The 24,783-nt window shown below is 51.9% G+C and overlaps 1 protein-coding gene across 1 annotated transcript in view; it reads left to right on the forward strand.

Annotated features, from left to right (window-relative positions):
* Positions 1-24,783, forward strand: part of SKAP1 (src kinase associated phosphoprotein 1) — a 70,215-nt gene that overhangs the window by 37,346 nt on the left and 8,086 nt on the right. The window contains exons 5-11 of the mRNA XM_030966062.1: positions 13,655-13,732; positions 14,381-14,464; positions 14,791-14,915; positions 15,677-15,740; positions 16,276-16,449; positions 19,049-19,105; positions 19,708-19,820. Of these exons, the coding sequence (XP_030821922.1) occupies positions 13,655-13,732; positions 14,381-14,464; positions 14,791-14,915; positions 15,677-15,740; positions 16,276-16,449; positions 19,049-19,105; positions 19,708-19,820 (695 nt within the window). The remainder of the gene's footprint in view (positions 1-13,654; positions 13,733-14,380; positions 14,465-14,790; positions 14,916-15,676; positions 15,741-16,275; positions 16,450-19,048; positions 19,106-19,707; positions 19,821-24,783) is intronic.

Below are 24,783 nucleotides of genomic sequence, written 5' to 3' on the forward strand. Positions count from 1 at the left end.
CTTGGAATATCGGAGCGGGAATGTCTTTCCCAGCTGGATTTCCCCCCTTGGATCCTTGGATTTATGAGGTTTTCCAATGGGGCCTTTGGAAAAACAGAGGAATTCTTGGAATGGGAGGGAATTGGAGGCTCCACTTGGAATTTTCGAGGTGCAATCCCTGCTCCATCATTTTCTGGGAACGCGATGAAACCCCGGCACATCCACTTCCCATTGCCGGATTTCCTCAGGGATTGGCTCCGTCCCTGCCCCGCTGAGGGATTTTTTGGGGTCAGCGGATCCATGGAGGGGGAGAATTTTGGGGGGGGTTCATTCCCGGCCCTTCTCCTCTTCCCGCTTTGGAGATTTCCAGCTGGGAATGTTCTCCGGGAAATGGCGCCACTGCCCCCTGCCTGCGGAGCCGGGAGGGACCGGGATGCGGGATTTGGGATACGGGATGAGGGATACGGAATTTGGGATACGGGATTTGGGATACGGGATTTAGGATAAGGGATGTGGGATAAGGGATTTAGGATAAGGGATGTGGGATAAGAGATGTGGGATTCGGGATCTGGGATTTTTGGTAGATCCGAACTGGCTGGGAAGGGAATAAGGAAGTGCTCAAATTCCAAGCATGGGATGAGCCAGGAATTTTTCAGCACGTGGAATTTCTTGGATCCTCCAGGCTTTAAAAAAAAAAAAAAAAAGGAATTTCTGGGATAAAGTTTTGCTTCCCTGCTCCAAACCCTCCGGAAAAGGTGGATTTGTGATAATCTCAGGGATCAGTGGGTTATTGGGAATTCAGGGAGCTTGGAATACGATCCAAATAATCCCAAGGAGCATTTGGAGTGGGATCTGATCCTATGGAAAATCCAGGATGGATGGGACGTGGGGGAAAAAAGTGAGAAAAAGCGATTTAAAATCCGGAAAAATCCAAAGTTTCAATATTTGAAATTTTGGAATATTCAGGATGAGGCTGCAATCCCCGGGAGCGTCGGATCCCAGGAATTTGGGGGCTGAGGATGGGCTGGAGATGGAGATCCCGTTTTTCCTTGGAATAAACCGGGATATGCCGGGGAACAGCAGCTCCTGTTGCAACCCCAGGGCCGGAGAATAATTAGGGAATAATGCAAAAAACCCAGGATTTGAAGCGGGAAAACCATCCCGGAACGCTGGTTGATTGATTGATTGATTGATTGATCAATTAATTAATTCTGAGCTCTGCTCCCAGTTAACACCTCCGGAATTAATGGAGTCGCACGGGAGAGGGAATCACCGGGATAATTTTATTAGGAATAACCAGCAATCCATAACATTTGCAACTCCCTATGAACATTCCTGATTTTTTCCACCAGCACCTCCCATTCCAAACCCAAACACGGGAACAGCTCCCTGATTTTTCCGCCATTTTCCCGTAATTTTTCCCACCGTTTTTCCCCCCCATTTCTCCAGGTGGGAAAAGCCACCATTCCCGAAAATCCGGAATTGGTTTTCTGAGCGGGGAAGGATTGCCGTGGAGTGGGACTCAGGAATCCGTAACATTTCCCAATTCCCTATCAACATCCCCAATTTTTCCACCGACACCTCCCATTCCACACCCAAACACGGGAACAACTCCTGGATTTTCCCCGCCGGTTTCCCCCATTTTTTCCCCCCATTTTCCCCCCCATTTTTCCAGGTGGAAAAAACCGCCATTCCCGAAAACCCGGCGCTGTTTTTCCGGGCGGGGGAGGATTTCCACGGAGCCGGGATCGTCGGAGCTAATTAGCGGAATGGCCCCATTATTTATCCAGGGACACGGAGTCCAATAATTGCTATTGCAGCTCGGAAGCGGCTCCGGGATATTAATTCCCGATTTTTCCTGTCAGCTCCGTACAGTAAAACTTCCAAATGGGCCCCCGAAGGTGCAGAAGCTCATTTTAATCCTCCTTTTTCTTTGGAATTGGCAGAATCTCCTTCCATAAAAGCCGGAAAAAAAGTGGGAGAACGGATAATATTTTGCTCCGAAGGAAGCCGTTAGAAAATCTTATTATTTTTCCCGCTCCCTGACCTTTTCCCGGCTTTCCGCTGGAGGAAAAGTTGCCTTGGATTTGGGGGCTGTGCTGTGGTGAGGATTGTTTTGGGAGAATCCAGGGAATGGGTTGGGTCCCTCCCCTCTGGAAGCGGGGAAAGGATGGATTGGCGTCCCATGGAAAGGACTTGGGTGATTCCCATGGCACAGAACATTTTGGGATTTGCTTTTCCCGGGATTTCTCGGGGTTTGTCCCATTTCATTTCCCATCCCAGGATGTCATTCCCACGGCACGGAACATTTTGGGATTTGCTTTTCCTGGGATTTCTCGGGGATTGTCCCATTTCATTTCCCATCCCAGGATGTTATTCCCATGACACAGAAGATTTTGGGATTTGCTTTTCCCAGGGTTTCTCAGGGATTGTCCCATTTCATTTCCCAACCCTGGACCTCATTCCCAAGGCACGGAACATTTTGGGATCTGCTTTTCCTGGGATTTCTCGGGGATCGTCCCATTTCACTTCCCATCCCAGCACTCCAGGAAGATTCCCAAGGGATTCTCCGCTCTTTGGGGCTGGATTTTGGGTGGGAATTCGGGACTTTTCCCAGGGAGTTCCTGAGGGATTCCCCGCTGGCTGTGCCCAGATTTTGGGTGGGAATTCGGGGTTTTCCCCACCCAGATTCCTGAGGGATTCTCCGCTGACTGAGGCCGGATTTTGGGTGGGAACGAGCGACTTTTTCCACCCCCATTCCCAAGGAATTCTCCCCTTTGCTGCACCCAAACTTTGGATTGGAATGAGCTTTGTTTTCCCAACCAGGATTTTCCAGAGAATCCTGGCTGATCCTCGAATGAAAACCCCAGGAACGGCGCCAGGAATTCCCTTAAAATTCTCCTGATTTAAACCAACCCCAAACCCCAGAACTCCCACAGTTCTCCCTGCGATAAAAAAGCAGGAAAAAGGGGATTCCTGGCCGAGCCCCCAATCCCGAGAATTTCTCCGTGGGCAGGGCAGGCTCCGACGGAAGAAATAAAGGCGGGAAGATCCCGTTTTCTCGGGGAAACTCGTAAAGCCGGTCGGAATCCGACATAAACCACAATTTACACCCGGCATTTATCCTGGAAATTGCGGTTCCGTGCGGCTCACGCAGGCGGATAAATCAAATTTTATGGGATTCTGCGGAGTTCTTCCAGGGAAACGGAAATTTAGTGGGATTTGAAGGCTTGGGAAAACAGGGGCCGTTCATCCTGGGAAACATCGGCTCCCACATGGAGAAGGATAAAAACCCATCCCTTGGGATTGGAGCTTTTCCTTTAAAAATGGCTCGGTTAAATATTCAAGGGACGAGTCCGGAAAAATTCCCAGGTTTTTTGGCATGTTCCTGGTTCGGGGTGGGAAAAGTGGGCCTCAGTCCCCTTCAAATAAAGGTATTTAGGGATGATTCCCAAATTCCCATGTTCCTGCGAGCTGGGAAGGAGCTGGAGCATCCCAAATCCTGGGATTCAGCTCAATCCCTCCTCCAAATTCCCTGTTTTTACCCCAGATCCCTCTAAATCCCGGCTAAAACTGCTCCAGGACATCCGTTCCCTGGGCAGGACGGGAAAAACCTTTGGGAAACTCTTGGAAGCAGAGGCTGCTTGTCCTAATTAATGCCGGCCTGTCATTAATTAATTGTTATTAATTAGGGGCCTAAATTAACCCCAGAATTTTGGGGTTAATTTAGGCCCCTCCCTGAGGCAAATATTCTGGAGGTTTTCCCAAGATGGGATCCAGGGGCTGCTCCTGTTTTTTTGGGATGGGAATGGGGTTTTTAGGGGAGGGGCTGCTCCCGTTCCCAAATAAAAACAAGGATGGAGCCAAATTTGCTTCAGGGAAGGAGGAAACATTCCCATCTCCTGAATTTCCATGGGATGGGCCGGGATTTAGGGCCAGAGCCTCTGGTGGCACTTCCTTCCCCTTGGGATGGGATTCCAGGCTGCTCCCAGGGCAGGAAGGAAGGAAGGAAGGAAGGAAGGGAGGAGATCCCGGTGGGATCCGTGGGCACCAGGAATGCCCCCAGATCTGGGACGGCCGGGTCTGGAAAAGTCGGCTCCAGGGTGTTTGTGTGGGATTTTTTTCCGTCTCTTTTTTTTCCCGGTTTTATCCATGGATCAACGGTCTGAGCCCGCTCTGGTGCAAGGGGTTGGAAGGAGATCCCTGAGGATTCTCCGCTCCAGGAATTCTGGGCTTGGGGGCCTCTCCGACCCGATCCCATTCCATGATTCCGTGGGTCACGGATCTCTCCAGAGGAATCCTCCCATGGAGCCAGAGATATTCCCGCTCCCTTTTCCCCAAGGAAAAGCGCTGGATCCGGCTGGTCGAGGATCATTCCCATTTTAATTCCTGGAATACCAGGGAAAAATTCCTGCCCGTTTTCCCCCCGGCGCTCAGGATCATCGGGCCCTTCCCAGGAGAAGCTCTCCGGTGCTATCCCCGTTTTCCAGAAGGAGAAAATCCGTCACTGGAGAGGGAAAATTGGATTTTTCTGGCTTTTCCTGGGATCCAGCACCTGGCAGGGACATTCCCCATCCTTTGGGGTGGTATCCCAGATATTTTCAGCAGGAATTGGGGTGACAGGACACAGGGGGATGTTCCAAGTGGAAAAGGAGGAGTTCGGGTGGGATTTTGGGATTCCCTGGATCCCTGGAATTCTCCCAGGCTGTGTTAGAGCACCCTGGGATAACGGGAATTGTCCATGCCCATGGAATGGGACAGGAACAGGACGGGATTTAAGGCCCTTCCATCCCAAACCACTCCACCATTCCCTACTTGGGATTTTCCCTGTTTTTCCAGAAAAAAAATATCCTGGAGAAAACCACCACGGGTTTCTGGGAGCAGGTGGAGCTCTCCCCCTTTCCCCCTCCCACCCTCAGCTCCAGGACAATATTCCATAAATATTTGCTCGGGGAAATGAGGAGGCGCCGAAAGAGCCCCGGAGAGGCCGGAAAATCTCCGGGAGGAGCAATCCAAACACACCTGGAGCGGGGATGGATCCGCGCCCGTCGCCATGGCGACGATCCGGGACCCTCCGAAGTGGGAAAGGGATAAATCCTGATGGATACTGTGCAGGTCCAGGGCTGGTTTTAGGACCGGTTTTTGGGCTGGTTTTAGGGCTGGTTTTTGGGCTGGTTTTAGGATTTTGGAGACCTTAGAGTCACTGGGTGCTTTTCCAAAGTGAAAAAGGGATAAATCCTGCTGGATACTGGGCAGGTCCAGGGCTGGTTTTAGGGCTGAGGTTTTGGGCTGGTTTTGGGCTGGTTTTAGGATTTTGGAGACTTTGGAGTCACTGGGTGCTTTTCCAAAGTGAAAAAGGGATAAATCCTGCTGCATACTGGGCAGGTCCAGGTTGGCTTTAGGGCAGGTTTTTGGGCTGGTTTTAGGATTTTGGGGACCTTGGAGTCACTGGGATCTTTTCCAAACTGAAAAAGGGATAAATCCTGCTGGATACTGGGCAGGTCCAGGGCTGGTTTTAGGGCTGGTTTTTAGGCTGGTTTTAGGATTTTGGGGACCTTGGAGTCACTGGGTGCTTTTCCAAAGTGGAAAAGGGATAAATCCTGATGGATACTGGGCAGGTTCAGGCTGGTTTCAGGGCTGAGGTTTTGGGCTGGTTTTAGGGCTGATTTTGGGGTTTATGACACCTTGGGGTCACCGGGAGCTTTTCCAAAGTGGAAAAGGGATAAATCCTGATGGATGCTGAGATCCAAGATGGTTTTAGGGCTGGTTTTAAGCCTGATTTTAGGGCTGGTTTTAGGGCTGATTTTGGGGTTTATGACACCTTGGGGTCACCGGGAGCTTTTCCAAAGCAGGAAGTGGATAAATCCTGCTGGGTACTGAGCAGGTCCAGGGCAATTTTAATCCCGGCTTTAGGATCCCGAGCCCATCCCCTCCCCGCGGCCGCGTTCGCGTTCCCCGGCAGCCGCGAATCCTCGGCATAAAAAATGGGAAGCGTTTAAATGGTGAATGGGTTTCATGTTCCTGTCAGCGCCGAGGGTTTGTTCCCGTTTATAAACTCATCCGTTTGGAATGACATCGGTTTTATGGGAGCCATCAGCCCTGGGTGACGGCGTTCCCGTGTTCCACCATTACTGCCCGATTGGATTTGCAGTAAAGAACGGGAATGGGAATCGTAAATCTCCCCGCCAGGAGATTTAGGGCTCCTGGAAGGGGGAATGGAGCCGTTCCCAGCGCTCCTGGAAGGGGGAACGGAGCTGATCCCGGTGTTCCCAATGGATGGAGCTGATCCCGGGGCTCCTGGAAGGGGGAACGGAGCTGATCCCGGTGTTCCTGAGGGATGGAGCCGATCCCGGGGCTCTGGAGCTGATCCCGGTGTTCCCAATGGATGGAGCCGATCCCGGTGTTCCCGAGGGATGGAGGGGTGAGAAGGGGTGGGAGGTGGGTGGAGGGCAGGGAGAGGTTTGATCCCGCTCTGAAATTCCACAAAAAAACCAAAAACGGGGGAAATGGGGAAGAGAAGAAAATTCCAGGAGGGAAGATCATGCCCTGGCTCAGGTGGGGTTGGGATCCCAAACTTTGGATGCATCGGCAAAGGGATGACGGAGCTGGAATCCCACGGGAATGGCCCTGGAATGGCCCTGGAATGGCCAATCCCAGCTTTCCCCTCTCCACATTTCCAAAGGAATTTTAGGAATTCTCCGTGGTCAATTGGTCCTTCCTTGAGTATTCCCAGAAAACTCGGGATGGGTCTCCAGGTGCTTCCAAGCGCTGCTCTTGGCTTTGCCCCGGTTCATTCCCACCAACCCGGGAATTCCTGCTGTGTATTCCCAGAGCTTCCCACACCTCGGGAATGCTGTCCCAATCCCAGGAAATATCATGGATTCATCATCCACCCTTCCCATCCTCCCTCTCCTGTCGCTTTATTGTGGCTCCCGCCCGGATTTCCTCGTGTTTCCCCAGGATTTTTTGGTGATTTGGGGGCACTTGGCTGATTCCCCACTCCTGGAGTTCCCTCAATCCATGAAGGACACTCCCGGTGTGGAATTCTAGCCCCTCTGGAAGCAAATCCGGCATTTTTTAACCCAGGAACAGCACAAAGGCTCCCCCAGCACCGTGGATTTTTTTTCCCCCCTCTTTTTCTTTTCCTTAATTCACTGCCCGGCGAGTTCCTGATTGACTCCGGGACCAATTAAAGGAAAATTTAATGGGAGAATGGATGAACTCCCGGAGCTTTCCCGGCCATCCATCACTTTTTTATAGCAGGAGCCGGGAAGGAGCTCAGAACTTCCCGCTGGGAATGGGATAATGAGGAGGGCACGGAGAGGATTCCCGGGCATTGCCGGGATGCTGCTCCGGGCTGGGATTCACCGCCCCAATCCCGGCATTCCGGGGAGGCTGGGAAAATGTTGGGATTGTGGGATGGATCCTGGAAACCATCCCGGATCCGCCTGGTTCCGGAGCAAGGCGGAGGCGTTGGCTCCGCGTTCCCCCATTCCGTAAATCCCGGGAATCCGCGCGTCCTAAGTGTGCTCCAGGATGGGATTTCCTGCCCCAGCCCCGACCTCCCAGCAGCTGGGGTGGGAGCCGGGATCATGGCACGGATCCCAGGAAACATCCTGGTCCTGAGGTGGGGTCGAGGATTTGGCTCTCCTGGTGTTCCTGCATTCCACAAATCCCGGGGATCCAGGAGCGCCTGGCGGGGAGATGGGGACAGCGACGGTGGCGCCACCAAGGCCCCGGCAGGACATGGGGAATTCTGTCCCGGTGGGAACCTGCTCCCAGCCTGGGATTTTGTGGGAATCGTGTTGGTCTTTCCAAGGGTCAGGAGGGATGTGGGGCTCCCAAAATCCCATCCTGGAGTTTGGATCTCCCAAAATCCCGTCCTGGAACTCTGGGGGTCCCAAAATCCCATCCTGGAACTCTGGGGATTCCAAAATTCCACTCCAGAGCTTTGGGGCTCCCAAAATCCCATCCTGGAGATCTTGGATCTCCCAAAATCCCATCCCGGAACCCCGAGGCTCTCAAAATCACATCCTGGAGATCTGGGACCCCCAAAATCTCCATCTCAGACCTGTGGGAATCCCTGGGATTCCCAAAATCCCATCCTGGAACTCTGGGGCTCCCAAAATCCCATCCTGGAGTTTGGAGCTCCCAAAATCCCATCCTGGAACTCTGGGGATTCCAAAATTCCACTCCAGAGCTTTGGGGCTCCCAGAATCCCATCCTGGAGATTTGGGGCTCCCAGAATCCCATCCTGGAGTTTGGAGCTCCCAAAATCCCATCCCAGAACTCTGGGGCTCCCAAAATCCCATCCCGGAGCAGAGCCAGGCCCTTCCCATCCCCATCCAAATCCTGCTTCCCATCCCGGCAGGATTTGATCCAGAGGCAGCAGAAAAAGGAAAAAACCCCGTAAAAAAACCCGTAAAAAACGCCAAGGAAATGGAAACCACCCCAGGTCCCATTTTTCAGCTGTAACTCCATAATAAAAATAACGGGATAATGATTTTTTTTGGTTTTCTGGGATGATATTAAAGGCCGGGATATCGATCCCACATTTGCCAGGCCTCGGATGGAGCCGCGGGTTTTGACGGAGAGAGCAATAAAATCCTCACTTTCCCAATTTCCCATAAATGTCAGCTCCGCGTTACAATTTCCCGCGATGTTCCCGTCCCTCCCTTCCCAGGGAACGGGGGAAATGAGGGAACGGCCCCGAAGGGAAATTTGGGATCAGATCCGGGCTGGGAAGGGGCTGCGTTCCCATGGGATCCTGCTCAATCCCAAATCCCTGGAATTTAGGGTAAGGGCCCAATGTCCGCCTTAGATCCCAGAGCCCTGATCCCACCTGGAATTTGGTCCCTGGAACCCTGGTCCAACCAGGATTTTGGGATTGGGGCTGAATGCTCCCCCTGGATCCCAAAATCCTGATCCAGCTGGGATTTTTGGGGTCCTGGAGTTCTGATCCCACTTGGATTTAGGGATAAGGTCCCAATGTCACCCCTGGATCCCAAAACCCTGATCCAGTTGGGATTTTGGGATCCCAGAGTTCTGATCCCAGCTGGAATTTGGAGTCCTGGAGTTCTGATCCCACCTGGAATTTGGACCACCCCTGATCCACCTGGTTTTGTGGTCCTCCTCTATCCCACCTTTGGGACATCCACTTTTGGAACCTATCCCACTTTGGGGTGCCTCCCTGGGATAGGGGCTGAATATCCCCCGTGGATCCCAAGCCCTGATCCCGCCTGGAATTTGGGATCCCAGACCCCTGATCCCACCTGGATTTTGTGGTCCTGAACCTCTGATCCCACCTGGATTTTGGGATCCCAGAGCCCTGATCCCACCTGGATTTTGGGATCCCAGACCCCTGATCCCACCTGGAATTTGTGGTCCTGGACCTCTGATCCCACCTGGAATTTGGGGTCCCAGAGCCCTGATCCCACCAGGATTCCTACCCAAAGTTCCCCAAACCCCAAACCCCATGTGGAGCTTTTCTCCCGACCCGCCGCATCCCGGGATTTATGGCTTCGTGGGAACCCGAGCTGCCATAAAAAGCCGTTCCCTGTTTTTCCGGCCCCGCCATCCTTTATCCGCTGTCACTTCCCAGCGCTCCCAGAGGCGGATGCGGCCGCAGCGATCGATGTTTTGTTTTATCTCCCTTTTTTTTCCCAATAATTTTTTAATCATTTCTCCCGCGGATAAATAATCCCCGGGAAAGCCTGGCTCAGCACTTTTGGAGAGGGGGGAAAAAGTGATGAGGTCAGGGGAGGGAGAGGGAGGGAGCGGGGCTGGAGCTTCCCGCAGAGTTCCCAGCGGGAATGGGGCACGGAGGGGGCGCCCCAAAAATGGGAAAAGGGGACTGGGGGGACTGGGATGGGATCGGTGGGATGGGATGGGATGGATGGGATGGGATGGGATCAATGGGATGGGATCAATTGGATAGGATGGGATCAATGGGATGGGATGGGATGGGATGGGATGGACTGGGATCAATGGGATAGGATGGGATGGGATCAATGGGATGGGACGGGATGGGATAGGCTCAATGGGATGGGATGGGATCAATGGGATGGGATGGGATGGGAACAGTGGGATGGGATGGGATGGGATGGACTGGGATCAATGGGATAGGATGGGATGGGATCAATGGGATGGGATGGGATGGGATGGGATCAATGGGATGGGATGGGATCAATGGGATGGGATGGGATGGGATGGGATGGGATGGGATGGGATGGGATGGGATGGGATGGGATGGGATGGGATGGGATGGGATGGGATCGACGGGATAGGATGGGATGGGATGGGATGGGAAAAGGGACAGAAGAGGGGACAGGAACCTGCCAAGCCCCATCCGCTTTCTTTGGAATTCCTAACGGGAACGGGGCTTGGAGTTGGCACCCTAAAACTGGGGAAAAGAGGTTTGGAGGGACTGGGATGGGGACCGGGATAGAGATGGGAAAAGGGACAAGGACAGGGACAGGCACCTGCCAACCTCCTCTCTGCTTCTTTTAGAATTCCCAGTGGGAATGGGGACACGGAGCAATTTGGGAATTGGAATCCCAGCCGGGGTTCCCAGCCCCTTTTTGGGGATGGGAAATTTAGGATTTGGGATCCCAGCCGGGATTCCCAGCCCCTTTTTGGGGTGGGAAATTTGGGATTTGGGATCCCAGCCCCCCGCTGCCGCTCCCACCGGGGCCGCTCCCTCTCCCGGCTCCAATCCTGAGCTTCTGCTGCTTCCTTGTGGCAAAATCCTGGAATGACACGGCCTTTCCCTGAGTTCCTGGCCCGGGACGCGACCCTAAACCCTCGGGAGCAGCTCCAGGGTTGGGATCTCCCGGCCCTGGAATCTCAGGAGGGAAATCCTTCACCCGCGTCCATCCCTGCGCTGACCTTTGCCGGCTCCTGGAGAATTCCAAGTGGGAATTCTGCTGGCCAGCCCTTCCCAGAGGCCGTAAATATTCCCGGGAAGGTGATGGAGGTGCTTGATTTTCTTGGGATACGTTTTTAAAGAGCCGGGATGTGACCCCGGAGTGCCGGTGGGAATTCCCGGGATATTTATGGCAGGAAGGTTCTTTCATTCCCTTCCTTTTAGTCCTGAATTTAAGCTCGGGATTAAAGGCGGAATTCCTGCTCTGTGGCACCCTCAGCTCCCCAAAATTTGGGGTTTTCCCTGGGATTGTTGCCCCTGTTGGGAATAAGGAAAAGGGGGTGGGCGAGCAGGACAATCCCACTGGGATTTGGGATTTATTCCCAAGGCTCAGCATCCCAAATCCTGTTTATCCATAGCTGGGGGAGCTTCATCCCTCTGGGACTGACCCAGACAGAAAAAAGGGATGGGATGGATGAGGGCTGAGACTGGAGAAAAACGGGAAAGCTCTGGAAAACCAGGAACGAGCGGCTCCAGTTTGATCTCCGGGTGCCCCAGATCAGCTTTTCCATGGGGAGATTGGGAATAAATCCCTGCGGGAATGGGGCTCATCCCTCCCATTCCCTCTCTCCCTCCTCCGCTGGTTCCATTTGGGGCCGCAGGGTCCTTGGAGGGGCTCAGGACCCCTCTGGAAAACTGGGAATGGGTGGGAAGAGCGGGACCAGTTTGATCTGCAGGTGTCCCATATCAGCTTTTCCGACGGGGAATTAAGGAACAAATCCCGGCAGGAATTGAGGTCGCTCCCCCCTCCCTCCTCCTTTGGGGCTGAGAGGTCCTCGGAGGGTCTTGGGACCCTCTGGAAAACCGGGAATGCCGGGGAAAAGCAGCGCTGGGAGTTGGATCTCCAGCTGCCCCGTATCAGCTTTTCCAAGGGGAAATCAGGGAACAAATTCCAGCGGGAATGGGGGTGGGGTCTCCCACCGGAGCCGCGGGGTGAAAGCTGAAAGTTGAAGAGTCCAAAGCCGTCAATCCCGACTCTCAGGCGGCGCTGGGAAAGGGAAATATTTGGATAAGGCGCGATCCGGAGCTGCCGCTGTTTACAAATCCCGATCCCACATCAAACGCGGCTCCCTTTGGGAAGCGCTTCCCGCTCTCCCGGCTCCTTTTGGGAGCTGTCACGGGGATTATTTGATGTTTCCCTCTCTCCTTTGTTTGTTTACGTTCATTAGAGTCGGGAGAATCCATCAAATCCTTGGCCCCGGTCACCGCGGAGCGCGGCGGCGGCCGCAGGTGCGGAGCGGCCGGCGATGATGGAGGATCCATTTATCCCGCGGGGCGTGTGGAGGGAATGACACATTCCCGATAAATCCGGCCCCGTTCCCGCCCTTCTGCCTTCCCCCAGTCCTGATGGATGAGCTCCTTATCGGGAACACGGAAAAGCCGCGGTCGAGCTCCGGCCGCGCTTCCCGGCCGGATGCGGGGGCTGATCCCGGCGTTCCCGTGACGAGCCGGGATTTATGGAATCCATTCCCCAGCCCTGCCAAGTGTCATCTTGGACAGAATCCCAAAAAAATGCTGGATCCCCCCTGGATTTGCCCCGCTGCAGGGACTCATCCCAAGTTTCTTGCCTCTGGAATTCCCAAATTTGTTGCCTCCGGAATTGCAGAGTTTGTTGCCCCTGGAATTCCTGAGTTTGCCGCGTCTAAAATTCCCAAGTTTGTTGCCTCCAGAATCCCCGGGTTTTCCCAGAATTCCAGAACTTTTCCCCAGGTTTGCTGCCTGCAGAATTCCCAAGTTTGCCGCGTACAGAACGAGGCCTTCAAGGCCATTCACAGAAAACGAGGCCTCCAAGGCCATTCCCGGAAAAACGAGGCCTCTAAGGCCATTCCCGGGAAAATGGGGCCTCCAAGGCCTCACCATTCCCAGGAAAACAAGGCCTTCAAGGCCATTCCCGGAAAAACGAGGGCTCCATCCAAGGCCATTCCCGGGAAAATGAGGCCATCGGGCTAACGAGGAATGGTCGGAGCACACCTGAACGCTCCGGTGGAGCCGGAGCAAAAGTCGGGATTTACGGAGTCCCCGCGCGGACAGGAAAGGACGGGAAGTTTATCATGGATTAGGAAATTAATGGGGATGAATTCCCGCCCTCTGATGGATGGGGTGGACGCTCCATTAGGGAATGATTTAGGATTTTCCAGCTCATTGTGGATCAGGGAGGGCTCGGCTGGGGCAGGGCTGGGGTCGGAATGTTGGGATTGGGGAAGAACTGGGGAAGAGGGGAGGAATTCCAGGGATTTTCAAGTTATGGATCCATATTTTTATATTTTTATATTTTTATATTTTTATCTCCATGTTTTTCACTTTTATGTGGATTCATTAGGAGATAATTTAGGATGGAAAGGATCCTAAAGCTCGTCCAGGGTCACCTCCCACTATCCCAGGATTCCCAGGTTTTTAGGATGAGCTGGGAATGGCAGAGCCCTTCCAGGCCCCAGGATGAGAATCCATGGGCAGATCCACAGTGGGAATTGGGTATTCCATGGGAATTGGGTTTTCCATGGGAATTGGGTTTTCCACATCCATAACCCGACCAGATTCCAGGGAGAGAGGGCAGCTCCAGCCTCATCCCGCTGAATCCCGGAATTCCAAGACCCTGCTCCCTATTCCCAGTCCTGGGAATATCAGCGGGGTCGGGATAAACTGGGATTTCCACCCCCAATGCCGCTTCCCCAAAGGAAGGGGCAGGAAACCTTGGAATGTGGGAATGGGAATGGCGAATTCCAAGGTTTTCCTTTGCTCTGCTCCCTGCAGGCCTGGAGGAGATCCCACGGCCCATCCAGGATTCCGGGAATATTTTGAAGCAAGGATACCTGGAGAAGAGATCCCGAGGTAAAACCTGGCATTCCAGGAGAAGATCTGGGGCTGCCACCTGAAAATTTGGGAAAATCCCAAATTTCCGGCCCCAAAAACCCAGGAAAAAATCAGGAAATCCACGGATTTCCACCAGCAGGAGCTTCCAGGTTTTTCCGACGCCTTGCCAGGCTCATTCCCTTTTCCAGAGCATCCAAATTAAATCCTGGAATTAAATTAAGCCTGGCCCAGGCCTGGAGGGCAAAACTAATGAGGAGAAAAAGCCGGGAAAAGCTCCAGGGATTCGGGATCATCCCACATTTAATGCGGAGATAAGAGCCGGGCTCGGAATCAGCCTCGGCCTTATCTCCCTTTTCCCGTGAAAGCCACAAATTATTCCCTTCCCTAATGGGATTTTCTTGGGAATTATTGATGGGGAGAGGCAGAAACAGCTCCTGGCTTTTCCCTGAGCTCAGCTCGGAGTTAGGCCTGGCTTAACTCCCGCTAATTTCTGATTTAACAACATTTCCCAGAGATGTAACCCCAAACGCGTTCCCTGGCCGCGTCGAATCCGTGAGAAACGCATCCCAAAGGAATAAAACGGGGTCCTTTTTCCTGCTTTTCCTGGTTTTTCCTGACTTTTCCCATTTTTCCCCATTTTTTCCCCATTTTTTCCCTGTTTCCCAGAGCCCAGCTTTTTCGGCTCCGAGTGGCACAAGCGCTGGTGCGTCCTCACCCAACGGGATTTCCTCTACTACGCCAACGAGAAAAGTGAGTGGGAAGAGAATTCCCAACTTTTGGGTGGAAAAGCGGGATCTGACCACGGAAAACCACAATTCCCAGCTCCCAGAAGGGGAAATCCCAGCTGGATTTGGGGTTTTTTTTCCCATTGGAGCAAAGGGATTTTTTGGGTCATTCACCTTTCCCAGAATTTTCCATCTGGTTCCCTTTCCCGGGTTTTCCGGACATTCCCCTTTCCTGGAATTTTCCAGACACGTGCCTCGGTTTCCCTCCGTGGATAAACCCTCCTAAGCCGCATCCGGGGGTGGAAAAAAAAGCTGGAAAATCCCAATTTTCGCCCAATTCCCTTTTCCCAGGCAAGCAGCCCAAAGGCTCCTTTCCCATCGAGCACTACCAGGCCCACCTGGATCCCCAGCTCCGGAAAGATTCCCGGAAAAAATGCTGCTTCCAGCTGCTCTGTCCCGGAGAACGCTCCTACGAGGTGGGAAACGGCAGGAAAATGGGAATTTCGTGGGGGGAAAATTGGAATTTCAGGGAAAAAAATTGAAATTTTTGGGGGGCGAAACGGGAGTTTTCGGGGAGGGGAATGGGAATTTTGTGGGGGGAATGGGAATTTTGTGGGGGAATTTTGGTGGAAAAATAGGAATTTGAGACATTAAACAGGAATAGTTTAATAGTTTTCCCACGGAAAAATGGGAATGGCTTTCCATAGATTTCCATGGATTAGACTGGACAGTTTTCCTCGGATAGCCTGGCTAGGGTTTCCATTGATTTCCATGGATTTCTGGATTTCCATGGATTAGACCGGACAGTTTTCCTGGGATAGCCTGGCTAGGGTTTCCATGGATTTCCATGGATTTCCATGGATTTCCATGGATTAGAGCTGACAGCTTTCCTGGGATAGCCTGGCTAGAGTTTCCATGGATTTCCATGGATTTCCATGGATTTCCATGGATTAGACCTGACAGCTTTCCTGGGATAGCCTGGCTAGGGTTTCCATTTATTTCCATGGATTTGCATGGTTTTCCATGGTTTTCCATGGATTTCCCTGGATTTCCACGGATTAGGTTTTCCACCTTTCCCGGGATATCCTGGCCGTGCTCCGCTCCCGCTTGGAGCCGGGAGATGATAAACCCCAGGAACGGCTTTTCCCGGTGCCCCCGGGGTTGGGAACGGCGGATCCCCGTCCCCTCACCCCAAAGCCCAGAACCCAGACCCTGGCGTGACGGATTCTCCCGGCAGTTCACAGCCCCGAGCCCGGCCGAGGCCCAGGATTGGGTGGAGCAGATCCAGTTCCTCCTCAGGGGTGAGTCCGGGGCGGCTCCCGGTTTTTTTGGGATCTTTGGGAAGCGTTTTCCCACCTGGGTCGGGGCTTTCCGTCCACCCGCGCCTGGATTTGTGGGGAGTTGCTCCAGCTGGAGGCAGAGAAAATTCCAGAAACCCTCTGGAGCCCTCCGGAATTTTCCAGAACCTCTGGAACCGCCCCCAGCCGTGTCCCTTCAGGATTCATCCCTGAATTTGGGGTCATTTCCTGGGATTTCCATCTTTCCTTGGGTTTTTCCATCTTTCCTTGGTTTTTTTCAATCTTTCCTTGGTTTTTTTTCCATCTTTCCTTGGGTTTTTTCCATCTTTCCTTGGTTTTTTTTCCATCTTTCCTTGGGTTTTTTCCATCTTTCCTTGGGTTTTTTCCATCTTTCCTTGGGTTTTTTTCCATCTTTCCTTGGGTTTTTCCTTAGTTTTTTTTGCCCGTTCTCAGGTGCAGGATTTGAATCTCGATCCCATTGCTCTGGAACCGCGAGAATTCCCACTTTTCCGTCCCCTTTTTCCCTGTTTCCCGGCAGACCTCAGCTCCCTGACCATTCCCTGCGACGAGGATGAGGAGGAGGAGGAGGAGCAGGAGGAAGAGCTCTCCAAGGACCGGGACAGCTCCGATTCCATGAACAATTCCCAAAATTCCGCCCTGAATCCCGAGGAGCTGGAGCTGGAAGGCGAAGACATCTACGAGGTGATGCCAGGTGAGCTCCCAGATTCCCAAATTTTCCTCGGAAAACCGTGAGGAAACCTTGGCCCTTCCCGCACCGGCGCCATTCCCACATCTCCACTTCTAACCCACCCAAAATCCCAAGGTTTTATCCCATTTCTTTATTCTGAGCTTTTGATGGACCTCCCAAATCCAAACCTTGTTTTTCTGGGAATTTCCGATCCGGGGATTCTGCTGGAGGAGCCCTCAGAGTTTTCATGGATTTCCACGGGGTTTCATAGATTTCCATGGATTTCCATGAATTTCCGTGGGTTTTCATGGTTTTCCCATGGATTTCCATGAATTTCCATGGGTTTTCATGATTTTCCCATGGATTTCCATGAATTTCCATGGGTTTTCATGGTTTTCCATGGATTTCCATGGGTTTTCATTGTTTTCCATGGATTTCCATAGGTTTTCATGAATTTTCATGGATTCCCACGGATTAGGTTTTCCAGCTTTCCTGAGGTAGTCTGGCGAGGGTTTCCATGGATTTCCATGCATTTCCATGGATTTCCATGCATTTCCATGGACTTCCATGGGTTTCCATGGATTTCCATGGACTTCCATGGGTTTCCATGCATTTCCATGGGTTTCCATGGGTTTCCATGCATTTCCATGGACTTCCATGGGTTTCCATGGGTTTCCATGCATTTCCATGGGTTTCCATGGGTTTCCATGCATTTCCATGGGTTTCCATGCATTTCCATGGGTTTCCATGGATTTCCATGGATTTCATGGGTTTCCATGGATTTCCATGGGTTTCCATGCATTTCCATGGGTTTCCATGCATTTCCATGGGTTTCCATGGGTTTCCATGCATTTCCATGGATTTCCATGGGTTTCCATGCATTTCCATGGACTTCCATGGGTTTCCATGGATTTCCATGGACTTCCATGGGTTTCCATGCATTCCCATGGGTTTCCATGCATTTCCATGGGTTTCCATGGGTTTCCATGGATTTCCATGGACTTCCATGGGTTTCCATGGGTTTCCATGCATTTCCATGGGTTTCCATGCATTTCCATGGGTTTCCATGGATTTCCATGGATTTCATGGGTTTCCATGGATTTCCATGGACTTCCATGCATTTCCATGGGTTTCCATGGATTTCCATGCATTTCCATGCATTTCCATGGGTTTTCATGGATTTCCATGAAATCCAACTCATCTTGGGAAGTTTTGGGATCTCCCTCCATCCCAAACCCCCAAAAACCCCTGGAACAGCCCCAATCCCATCCTCCCTCCGCCCCCTTCTCCCTCCTTTACCTCCCGACCAAAAACCACCGGAAAAAAAAAAACAAAAACCCGGGAGACGGGAATTAAAAAAAAGAAAAGAAAAAAAACGGGAAAAGCCATGGAGAGATAATTTCCTCGGCGTTAATGAAGTTTTACAAAAACAGACGCGGCCGAGGCCAAATAAAATTTCACAGGTGATAAATTTTTCCAATTTCCCGGGAAGGATTCGATGGGAATGTTAAATCAGGAGTGAAGGTGTCCGTTCGGAAGCGCCGAGCGCTGCCGGGGAATTTTATCGACTGGAAAATTGAATCAAATTGCTCCATTAAAAACTCGGCTCCGCAGAGATTCCGAAGCTCCCCGGGACGCGCCGGCGGCTCCGGACCCCCGGGATGAGGATCCCAAAAGTGGGGTGGGAGGGAGAAGCGGAATTTTCCAAAGTTTTCCGGCTTTTCCCTTTGATTCCGTCCTGGAGAATCCAAGTGTTGGGTGGGATGGGGAAGGCAGAGCTTCACTTCCAGGCCTGATGCCAGGAAAACCCTTGGATCCATTGGATTTAATTCCAGGAAAAACTCCTGGATCCATCGGATTTGATTCCAGGAAAACGCCTGGATGGTGGGGAGGGGCTGCTCCTGTCCCCATGGATCCCATTCCTGGATTTCCCAGCTCCAAATCCTCCAGGAATGTGCCTGGGAACGGGACAAGGAGCAGGCAGGGGTGTCCTCGGGATGGGAAATGGGATTTCCTTGGATGGGAAATGGGATTTCCTTGGATGGGAAATGGGATTTCCGTGGATGGGGAATGGGATTTCCCTGGATGGGAAATGGGATTTCCATGGATGGGGAATGGGATTTCCCTGGATGGGAAATAGGATTTCCATGGACGGGGACGGAAATTTGGGATGCTCCACCCAGCTCCTCTCCCTTCCCATTTTTTCCAAGCCTTCCCAGCCCCTCTGGGATCCGCCTTTTCCCCGGGATCATTCCTCCCATCCCGTCCTCCTCCTCTTCCCAAATCTCCCTAATTCCCCCTTCCTCCCTCGCATTCCCACCCCGGAATTTCCCCTCTGGAATTTCCTTTTCCTCTCTTCCCACGGGGACACCCGGAATTCGTGGATTTGTTTTTCCCGGTGCCCACAGCAATTCTAAAATCTTCCCCAGTACTTCCTCTCCCCACCATCAGTCCGGGAATTTTTTTATTCCCAGGATTCTCTCGGAGCCCTGAGCCTGCCGGAGCTGCGGCATTCCCAGATTTTCCCTGATTTTTCCTCTGTTTTTCCCAGATTTTTCCACCGTTTTTCCCGGATTTTTCCACCGTTTTTCCCAGATTTTTCCACTGTTTTTTCCCTCTCCAGATGAGGAGATGGAGCCGCAATTCCCGGAGGGTGAGGAGGATCTCGGGCACGAGGAGGGTAAGATCCCAATCCAAAGGATTCCCAGGATATGGATGGGGGGAATATTTTTGGGATTTTGGCCACTTTGGAGCATCCTGGGCTGTGGGAAATGTGGAGAACGGGAGAATTCCTGGGATTTGACTCCTCGCACTGGTGGAATTCCACTTGGGAAGGTGGGATGAGGGGGCATCTCCCAAAATTCCTGGGATAAAGGAGGTGCTCCGGGTTTTTTAAAGCGGGATTTTTATCCCTGAAAAGCCAGGGAGGGATCCCGCAGGAATTTTGGGATCCAACACCCCAGGATATTCCCGGGATGCTTCCAGCACCCTCCGGTCCCTCTGGGGAGCAGGAAAGGAGCTGGGGTGAGAATTCCTGGGAAAGGAATCCCGGGAAAACTGGGACCCAAACCTGGGGAGCCCCAATCCCCGGCCAGCGATGGAATTCCATGGAATTCCCGGCTTTTCCCAGCCTCAACATTCAACATTCCCGATGGATTTGGGGCCTTTCCCCATCCCCGGAGAAGCTCCAGGAGAACTTTCGGCTCTGGAATCGCCTCCATGATCCTGCACCTGTAAATCCCTCACCAACCTGACCCCTCTTTTTTCCACCTTTTTCCCCAGAAATTTCCGACTGGGATTATGCCAATTACTACCAGGGATTGTGGGATTGCCACGCGGACCATCCCGACGAGCTCTCCTTCCGACGGGGAGACCTCATCCACATCCTCAGCAAGGTAGGAGACAGAATTTTTGGGGAATTTCTGGGATTTTTTGGGGGGGGAATTTGGCTCATTTTCCATTTTATTTCCCATTTCCAATGGGACGACTTCATCTGTCCTCAGTGAGATAGGAGCGGGAATTTTTTGGGATTCAGGTTGGTTTTCGAGGTGAAAAGGTGCTAAAATCACCCAAAATTAAGATTTAAAAGTAAATTGATGACGTCAGGAGGGGGATTTTATTGGACTTACCTGGGTTTTACTGCGTTTTTATTGGTTTTTATTGGTTTTTACTGGTTTTTACTGGAATTGGAGCCTCTTAGGGCTTTGCTTTGGGGTCGGAAGAGCGGCTCCCCCTCCCGATCCTGCACCCCGCTCTGGAAACCTGCGAATTCCCCATTTTTGGGGGATTCCCGATTTGGGGAATTTGGGGAATTGCCTGTGCTGGGGTCCCCCCAGGCCGTGCCCACCCAGGGGTGACACTGGGATCAGCTCGGGGCCGCACCCCGCGATCCCAGCGGGAATTCCGGCGGCCGACGGATCCTGGGGGCTTTTCCCCATAAATTCAGGATGTGGGAAGAGGAGAGGGAGGCAGTGATGGGAGGAGGAGGAGGAGGAGGAGGAGGAGGAGGAGGAGGAGGAGGAGGAGGAGGAGGAGGAGGAGGGGAAAAGGTTGGGAATGTTCACTCAGCTGCGCCTTAATTTCCTTTTCAATCTTGTCCCAATTAATTTCGCGGAATTAATCTCGCGGCGCCCGCTGGCTCCGGCCGCGGAGCAGCAGCTCCTATAAAATCCCATCTGGCGCCTCCCCGGCCTGGCATTCCCAGGAAAACCGGGCACCGGGAGCGGGATGGGCTCAGGGGATGGTGGAATTGGCGAGGCCGGATCTGGGCGTGATCCCCGATGCGGAAACCGACCCTGCCCCGGTGTTCCTTGGGCGCTTCCAGGGAAATCGGGCCCAGTTTGGAGCCAGGAGTCCCGGGAATGCTGATCCCGAGGGATCCTGGGTCTGGGAGGTGCAGGGTGACAACCCCAGAGGTGCCAAAGGCTCGTCCCGAAAACCCCTGCCAGGAGAAAACGCTGGGAATTCACGTGGGAAAAGGGAAGACTCATTCTGTCCCTAATTCCCATCCCAAATTAATTCCCATCCCGAATTCCCATCTCTGGAAGCGCCCAAGGCCAGGCTGGACTGGGATAGCAGGAGGGATCCCTGCCCATGGCAGGGCGGGGAATGGGATGGGGTTTGAGCTCCTTCCCTCCCACCCCATCCCGAAATTCCACAATCCCAACAAAACCCTGTTCCCATATCCCCTTCCCGGCCCTGCTCCCTTTTTCCCATCCCAGCGGTTCCTCTTCTGGGATAATTGTGGGAATGCGGGATCCGCTCATTCCCTCCATCCCTGCCCTAAAACCGGCTCCCCCCCTCCCAAAGCCGGGCTGCTCATTCCCTCCTCCCTGCCTGGGAACACTGGACGCCTCCCTCCCCCGCCCAAAACCGGGGCTCATTCCTCCATCCGCCGGGAACCCGGACGCCCCCTCCACCCTGGGAACGGGATCGCTCATTCCCTCCATCCGTTGCCCAAAACCGGGATCCGCTCATTCCCTCCATCCCTGCCCCAAACCCGGGATCCGCTCATTCCCTCCATCCCTGCCCCAAAACGGGATCCGCTCATTCCCTCCATCCCTGCCCCAAAACCGGGATCCGCTCATTCCCTCCATCCCTGCCTGGGAACACCGGGATCCGCTCATTCCCTCCATCCCTGCCCGGGAACACCGGGATCCGCTCATTCCTCCATCGTCCCCAAACGGATCGCCCCCTCCACCCCCCCAAACGACCGCCATTCCCTCCATCCCTGCCCCAAAACCGGGGCCATTTCACTCCCGGGAACACCGGGATCTGCTCATTCCCCCCATCCCTGCCCAGGAACACCGGGGTCCGCTCATTCCCTCCATCCCTGCCCGGTAAAACCGGGGCAGGGAAGCGCCGGGAGAGAATTCCCGCATCCCCCGCGGCAGCCGAAGGCGCGGGGTGACACCTAGTGGCATTTTCCATGGGTTTGGGGACGCGGACCAGCCCTGGGCTGCTCCCCGCCTCCATCCCCGCAGGCGGCGCGGGATGAGCTCGGTCCGGGCTCAGCTGCGCCCGGTGCCCGCAATGGTCCCGCTGGGAACGGCGGCAGCGCCGCCACGGCGGCAGCTGGAAGGCAGCGGTCACCCTCCGGTCACCCCGCGGTCACCCCGCGGTCACCTTCTGGTCACCCCTCGGTCACCTCCCGGTCACCCCCCAGTCACCTCTCTGTCACCCCTTGGTCACCCCCTGGTCACCCCGCTGGTTACCCCTTGATCATCCCTGGTCATCCCTCGGTCACCTCTGGTCATCCCCAGACACGCCCTGGTCACCAGTGATCCCCTGGTCACACTTGGTCATCCCTGGTCACCCCTGGTCACCCCTGGTCACCCCGTTGGTTACCCCTTGATCATCCCTGGTCACCCCTCAATCACCCCTTGGTCATTCCATGGTCATCCCTCGGTCAACTCTGGTCACCTCCGACACCCCCTGGTCACCAATGATCCCCTGGTCACACTTGGTCGTCCCTGGTCACCCCTCAATCACCCCTTGGTCACCCCCTGGTCACTCCCTGGTCACCCCCAGTCACCTTTGGTCACCTCTGGTCACTTCCAGCCACCCCCGGTGACAGGGACAGGGATGGGGACAAGGACAAGGGACAGGGACAGGGACAGGGACAGGGACAGGGACAGGGACAGGGACAGGGATGGGACAGGGACAGAGATGGGGACAGGGACAGGGACAGGAATGGGACAGGGACAGGGAGGACAAGGACAAGGACAGGGACAGGGACAGGGACAGGGAGGGACAGGGACAGGGACAGGGACAGGGACGGGGATGGGACAGGGATGGGACAGGGAAGCGGCTGATCCCAAACTGTCCCCAACCCCCAGGGCCTCACCTGCACAACCCCAAACCTGCATCCCGAATTTTCCCCATCCTCAGGAATGAACCCTGCGCGTTCCCGATCCCGAATCCCGAACTCTCCTCACTCAGGGCCTCACCTGCGCATTCCCGAACCCCGAATTTGCCCCCCGTCCACCCTCACCTGCCCATCCCAAATTTTCCCCCATCCGCAGGGATTCACCTGCACGTTCCCGGTGCCCCATCCCAAATTTCGGTACTCCATCCCAAATCCCAGATTTTCCATCCCAAATCCCAGATTCTCCATCCCAAATCCCAGATTTTCCATCCCAAATTGCGGATGCTCCATCCCAAATCCCAGATTCTCCATCCCAAATCCCGAATTCTCCATCCCAAATCCCAGATTTTCCATCCCAAATCCCGGATTCTCCATCCCAAATCCCGGATGCTCCATCCCAAATTTCCTCCCTCCGCGGGGATTCACCCGCCCATTCCCAGGATAAAATTTCCAGGAAAAGCCGGAATTCCGTCCCCGCTACCGGGAATTCCAGGATAAACTCGGGTCCGTTGCTCATCCCGAAAATCCCGGGAATGCAGAGGCCGTCAGGGCTGGAATTCCCGGGAATTCCGGGATATTCCCACATTTCCTCGGGAATTCATCGCTGGGAATCCCAAAGGATCCTGGAAAACCGGGAGGGATTTTGGGATCAGCGCCTTGGGATGAGCCCGAGGCGGCAAAATGAATTCATTTAATAAATGTCATAAATTAAATTATTAATTAATGGAACAAAAGGATTAATTGGTAAATAGGGGCATTAATAAATTCTAAATTAATTCTTAATCATTAAATTTAAAAGGTGGTTTAATGATAAATGAATAATAACTCAGGGAAAGAAATTAATTATCAATTAATAAATACACAGATGAATTAGTGTTAATCAATTAATAAATAATCAGGTAAAATAATGGTAATCAATTAATAAAAATGGAAATAAATAGATTATAAGTTAATAAATTAACAAGGAAACAAACAGGTAAGTTAATGTTAATTAATTAATAAATAGATCTTTAAATCCATTATAAATTAATAAATAAGCAGGTAAACAAACAGATAAATAAATGTTCATTAATTCATTATCAATTAGTGAATAAACAGGTAAATATACAGGTACAAGAACCCATTAATTAATCATTAATTCATTATAAATTAGCAAATAAATGTGTAAACAAAAAGGTAAATAAATGTTAATTAATTCATTATCAATTACTAAACAAACAGGTAAACAAAGAGGTAAATTCATCTTCATCAATAATAAAAAATAATTTAAGAATAATAAATAATAATAATAAAATTAAAAAGTAATACAATGACAATTAAAAGAATGATAAATAATAATTTAATTTAATAAATGGTAGGATTAATAAATAAACAGGCAAATAAAACAAATTCATGGATCCCGGCATTAAAACTGGGATTTTTCTCTGGGATTTGTTCCGGGGCTGAGGAGAAATTCGGGGTTTGGGAACGGGGGAGGCTCCGGGGGCCCGGAAATTCCCGAATTTTCCAGAATCCCGGGAATTCCATTCACTCCTGGATTCTCCATAGAACGGGAGATTTTCCATTGCTTTTCTATTTTTGATTTTATAGTTTATATTTAATACTTTGTATTTTGTACTTTATAATTCCTACTTAATATTTTAAAATTGAAATTTTCCATTTTTCAATTTTTACTTTTTTATATTTTACATTTTACTTTTTATATTTTGCATTTTAAATTTTAATTTTTATTTCTTTTTTTGCTTTTATATTTTACATTTTAATTTTCATATTTTATATTTTAAAAACATATTTATTCTTTATATTTTAAAGCTTATATTTTATTTTTAAATTTTTTTATAGTTTATACTTTGTATGTTATATTTTGTATGTTATATTTTTATATATTATATTTTACTCTTTTTTTTGCATTTTATATATATTTTTTAATATTTTACGTTTTATACTTTATATTTATATTTTAATATTTTTTTTAATTTATATATTACATT

The sequence above is a fragment of the Camarhynchus parvulus genome, chromosome 27 (genome assembly GCF_901933205.1).
Source record: "Camarhynchus parvulus chromosome 27, STF_HiC, whole genome shotgun sequence".
In the NCBI taxonomy this organism is placed as follows: Eukaryota; Metazoa; Chordata; class Aves; order Passeriformes; family Thraupidae; genus Camarhynchus; species Camarhynchus parvulus.